At 48.2% G+C, this 5,663-nt stretch overlaps 1 protein-coding gene across 1 annotated transcript in view; it reads right to left on the bottom strand.

The window, feature by feature from the left end:
* CCZ1 (CCZ1 vacuolar protein trafficking and biogenesis associated homolog (S. cerevisiae)) overlaps positions 1 to 5,663 on the bottom strand; it is a 41,347-nt gene that overhangs the window by 5,323 nt on the left and 30,361 nt on the right. The window contains exon 9 of the mRNA XM_011934410.1: positions 397 to 505. Within this exon, the coding sequence (XP_011789800.1) occupies positions 397 to 505 (109 nt within the window). The remainder of the gene's footprint in view (positions 1 to 396; positions 506 to 5,663) is intronic.

The raw sequence follows: 5,663 nt of genomic DNA on the forward strand, positions 1-5,663 counted from the left end.
CACGGTGAAACCCCGTCTCTACTAAAAATACAAAAAAATTAGCCGGGTGTGGTGGCGGGCGCCTGTAGTCCCAGCTACTCGGGAGGCTGAGGCAGAAGAATGGTGTGAACCTGGGAGGCAGAGCTTGCAGTGAGCCACTGCAATCCAGCCTGGGCAACAGAGTGAGACTCCGTCTCCAAAAAAAAAAAGGCTCAACAGAACATCAAGCCTGACAATGAAAGCCACAGACTTCCTTCTCTGAGCCCTCCTCCCCGGCAACCACTTTAACCTGTTATTAGACAACGGGCTTATCCTAACTCTTTAGCGTATCCTCTTTAGACATCGTATTGACTTCCTGCTCATGTCATGACGGGTGTGACCCCCATCTGCCTTCCCCCCTCCTCCTCTATGGTTTACAGCCATTCTATGTCCTCTGCTGGCCGCCTTCCACCAGCCACAGGCCTCCGCTCCTGAAATCACATTCCCACCTGCCCCAGTACCTCTTTCCACTTCTGAGAGTGAGATCCTGTCTCAGAGATGAAAGATCTCAAATCAGTGACCCGACCTTTCGTCTTAAGATCCTGGACAAAAGGAGTCAACTAAACCTAAAGCAAGTGGGGCCGGGTACGGTGGCTCACACCTGTAATCCCAGCACTTTGGGAGGCCGAGGCGGGTGGATCACCTCAGGTCAGAAGTTTGAGACCAGCCTAACACGGCGAAACCCCGTCTCTACTAAAAGTACAAAAAAATTAGGCGGGCGTGGTGGTGTGCGCCTATAATCCCAGCTACCCCGGAGGCTGAGGCAAGAGAATTGTGTGAACCTCAGAGGTTGAGGTTGCAGTGAGCCAAGACTGTGCTACTGCACTCCAGCCTGGGTGACAGAGCGGGACTGTCTCAAAAACAAAGAAACCTAAAGCAAATGGAAGGAAATACTAAGAGGAGAGCAGAAACAAACTCGATAGAGAAAAATCACAGAGAAAATAAATGAAACCAAAAGTGAGTTCTGTGAAAAGACCAACATTGAAAAACTTTTTTTTTCTTGTGAAGATTCCAGAAGTATGAAGAACCTTCAGCTAGACTGTAGAACAAGAAACAGAGAAGACTCAAATTACTAAAACCAGGAATGAAAGAGGAGACATCACTACTGACTTTACAGGAAAAATGAAGGCGTATCCGGCTTTACCTATAATACCATGAAAACCCGCGTGCCGACAAATCAAATCAAATTAAAGCAGACAAATTCCTAGAAAGACACAAACTACCAAAGCTGACTCAAGAAGAAACAAAATCAAAATAAACTTCTAACAAGTAAAGAGATTAACCTATTTATGCTGGAGGTTGTAAATCTTTTCTGTGAAAAATGAGACCTTGGCGATGACCTTCAGCAGGATATAACTCCCACAAGCTTAGTGTGCCAATAATGGAACGCTACACACAATTAACTTTAAAACTTCCCACAAAGAAAAGCCCAGATGCAGAGAGCTTGACTGTGAATTCTGTGAAACATGTAAAGAGGAATTAACACCAGTGCTTCACTGTCTTCCAAAAAAATAGGAAGGAACACTTCCCAATACATTCTATCAGGCCAGCATTGCCCAAAGATATCACAAGAAACAAAACTACAGGCCAATATCCCTTACAGCCCAAGCCCGTACAGCACCCGCTCCACCTCTGGAGGGCTGGAGACTAAGGCCAGCCACACAGGCCCAGCTGTGTCTCTGTGGCCAATCCCCAATAAAAACTCTGGATCTCGAGGCTCAGGTGAGCTTCCCTGGATGGCAGCACTCCATAGAGACTGCCATACATCCTCAATGGGGAAACAAGCACTGTGCTGTCCGCATGACCCCAACGGGAGAGGACAGCCGGAAGCTCACACCAGAGCGGGACTCCATCTCAAAACCAAAAACCAAAAACCAAAAAACCAGAAACCCAAAAAACCAAACAAACCTAAAGCAAATGGAAGGACTCCTGGTCCTTCCATTGGTGGCCCCTAGGCCCTGCCCATGTGCCTCTTCCCCGGGCTGATTTTAACTTGTATTCTTCTTTCACCGTAATGAACTGCAGCTGTGCGTACATTCTTCCTTATGCCTGGTTTTGCTTCCCGTGGTTTCAGTCATGTGAGCGACAGTGTAATAAAATACTGCGGTAAGGGGGAAGTAAACCACATTCTCATTACTTTCATTGCAGCATATTGTTATTGTCCAATCATGATTACTATTACTTTTTGTGAGATGGGGTCTCACTCTGTTGTCCAGGCTGGAGTATAATGGCACTATCTTGGTTCACTGCAACCTCCGCCCCCCAGGTTCAAGCGATTCTCCTGACTCAGCCTCCTGAGTAACTCGGATTACATGTGCATGCCATCATGCCTGGCTAATTTTTGTATTTGTAGTAGAGGCAGGGTTTCACCACGCTGGCCAGGCTGGTCTCAAGTTCCTGGCCTCAAGGCCTTGGCCTCAAGGCCTTGGCCTCCCAAAGTGCTGGGATTACAGGTGTGAGCCACTGTGCCCGGCTTTACTATTGCTATTAATCTCTTACTGTACTGAATGTATAAATTAAACATTATCACAGGCATGTACGTACAGGAAAAAACACAGTATGTGAAGGGTTTGGTACTGTCCCCGGTTTCAGGCACCCCCCAGGGGTTCTGGAACACATGGCCTTTGCCTTGGGCGTACTGCTGTAGAAAGCCTTTTCTGAGTCCTGAAGTATTTCTAGCGAACTCTTACCCTAAAGGTGGTCATGGGGACTCCCAAACTCGCAGCTGGTGTCAGAAGTGAGGATGGTCTTGCAGACTCATGAACTTTGCAACTAGAAATCACTAAATTGTACATTTTAAGTGTAGAAGGGTGAGTTGTATGGTACGTGCATTGTATCTCAAAGTCATTAAGAAAAAGATAAGGGCCCTTTAACACAGCCACAATCCCATTATCACACCCCAAATTATATCTATAGACTGACTCTAAAAACAGAAATGCAATCAACAGCATGTTACACACCAGGCTTATGGAGATTTCAGAGTCATTACCTGGGTCATTCAAAGGGGAACGATTGTTTTCTTGAGATGGGGTCTCGAATTTTCGCCTGATCCACAAATGGACATTCTTCCAATTCCTGCTGTAAATTTCACCTCTAACATTTTGGTTTGCTTTTTCGACCACATCCTTCTGTAGGCTCTTCCTGGAATCTCCCCTTCCCTGCCTCTGTCGCAGCTCAACTTTGACTCTCTCAAGCACGCCATGTGATGAACAAAATATCTTTTTATTTTGGCGGCTTGAACCCTGGAGCCCTCCCTCCTCCAGCTTGGTCACGGAGGTACCGGAGGTGGGGTGTCGCCAGCAGACCTTAAGAGCCTGATCACCCCAAGATTTCCTTGTACCGTCTCATGCGTGAGAACTACTGCTCTGGATCCCAACTGTTCTTTCCTTGTTTGTTCACTTATTCTGCTGACGGGTGACCCTGTGTGACACACTGCGGAAGGGTGCATGAGGGTAAACTTTTTGAGGCTTTTCATATTTAACGTGATCCTTTTTTTTGTTTTTGAGACAGAGTCCTGCTCTGTTGCCCAGACAAGAGTGCAGTGGCGTAATCTCAGCTCACTGCAACCTCCGCCTCCTGGGTACAAGTGATTCTCCTGCCTCAGCCTCCAGAGTAGCTGGGATTATAGGCGTGTGCCACCACGCCTGGCTGATTTTTTGTATTTTTAGTAGAGACAGGGTTTCCCCATGTAGGCCAGGCTGGTCTCGAACTCCAGACCTCAGGTGATCCGCCCACCTCGCCTCCCAAAGTGTTGGGATTACAGGCGTGAGCCACCGTGCCTGGGCTAATGTCTTTTGTCTCATCTGTGGTTGACAGCTTGGCGTGTTAAAGAACTCTGTGCTCGCCGGGCGCGGTGGCTCAAGCCTGTAATCCCAGCACTTTGGGAGGCCGAGGCGGGCGGATCACAAGGTCAGGAGATGGAGACCACGGTGAAACCCCGTCTCTACTGATACAAAAAATTAGCTGGGCGCGGTTGCGGGCACCTGTAGTCCCAGCTACTCGGGAGGCTGAGGCAGGAGAAGGCGGGAACCCAGGAGGCGGAGCTTGTAGTGAGCCGAGACCGCGCCACTGCACTCCAGCCAGGGAGACAGAGCGAGACTCCGTCTCAAAAAAAAAAAGAACTCTGTGCTCAAATTCATTTACTCTCAGAACTCTGAGTCTCTTCCACTGTCACATAATGTCTGGTGCTGGATATGAAACTGTTGATGCCAGTTTCCTTATTTTTGAGACAGGGTTTCATTGTGTCACCCAGGCTAGAATGCAGTGGTGTGATCATAGCTCACTGCAGCCTCCAACTCTTGGGCTCAAGTGGTTCTCCTGCCTCAGCCTCCTGAGTAGCTGGACTAGACGAGCACTACCATGCCTGGCTATTTTTAAACATTTTTCTGTCGACACAGGGTCTTACTATGTTGCCCAGGCTGGCCTCCAACTCCTGGCTTCAAGTGATCCACCTTGGCCTCCCAAAGTGCAGGGACTGCACCTGGCCCATTTCCATTTTATATTAATAGATACAACTCTTCTAATCAGTAGATATTAATTTTTTAAAGTTCTTGTCTGTCCTTGGAATCATTTTTGTTTCTTTTGAGACCTCTAGTTTTGTTTTTGCAGCCATATTTAACAATGAGGGAATGAGAAGGCTCACCAGGCTTCGCTCTGAGTGTAGGATGAAGGTCTCAGTTCCGCCTGGGAGACAGAAATGCCAGAATGAGCAGGGCCTCACTCTCAGGGGCAGACATCCACGTTAGCCACTCAGGGTCTCTTCAGACTGTTTCCTTTCTTTAAACAGACCCTCACTTGTCACCCAGGGATGGATGCTCAGCCGCGGGCCTATCTGTGCAAGGATGGGGGAAGGGGAGGCTCACTGACCTCTCTGCCACACTTCACTTCACTTCCCCACCTTTCCAGGCCCAGTCCCCACTCCGACAACTCAGGTGACCCCTCCTCCAAGTCAGGAGCTTCTCTGGGCTTCCGCAGGGCTGTGGGTCCTTTGCCTTAGCACAGGGTTGCCACTCATATTCCAGGCCTGTTCCGGCACCGCCCTCCATCAGGCGTGGCTGACAAGTCCCGTCTACCTTCCAGAGAGGGACAGGACTCCCTCATCCTGACACACCCCGCTCCTTCCTGTTCCCCGGCAGCATCATTTCTGAGCCTTTATGAATAAAAACTTCTCCGCAGCCTCAGGCAGGAAAGAAGAGAAGCACATACGCATGCTCCGTCTTCTTTCTTGAACCAAAAACTGCCTTTAATTAGAAATACAACCTGAGTACATATCCTTACAAGATGATGTCCTGACAAAAACAAAATACGATCCTTATGGAATTAGCAAGCCCATAGCCTTAAAATCAGAGCAAAAGCAACATGCACAGACACGGGGCCACGGCCCCCATCCGGAGCCATTTCGAGAACAGGCAGCACCAATCTCTGACAGCCTTTGGTTTGAGAGCACGTGGGACTTCACACGTTTATGAATCACCATCTTAAACAGCTTCTCTTTTACTAATAACAAAACTGTTTAAAAGGAGCTGAAAATAAACTTATTACGCCGGAAGAACACCCATTTTGAGTTTTACCATAATCGGAACTTCCAACATCTTTTTTTTTTTTTTTTTTTGAGGCGGAGTCTCGCTCTGTCGCCGGGACTGGAG

The sequence above is a fragment of the Colobus angolensis genome, unplaced genomic scaffold (assembly GCF_000951035.1).
Source record: "Colobus angolensis palliatus isolate OR3802 unplaced genomic scaffold, Cang.pa_1.0 Scaffold135, whole genome shotgun sequence".
Classification (NCBI taxonomy): domain Eukaryota; kingdom Metazoa; phylum Chordata; class Mammalia; order Primates; family Cercopithecidae; genus Colobus; species Colobus angolensis.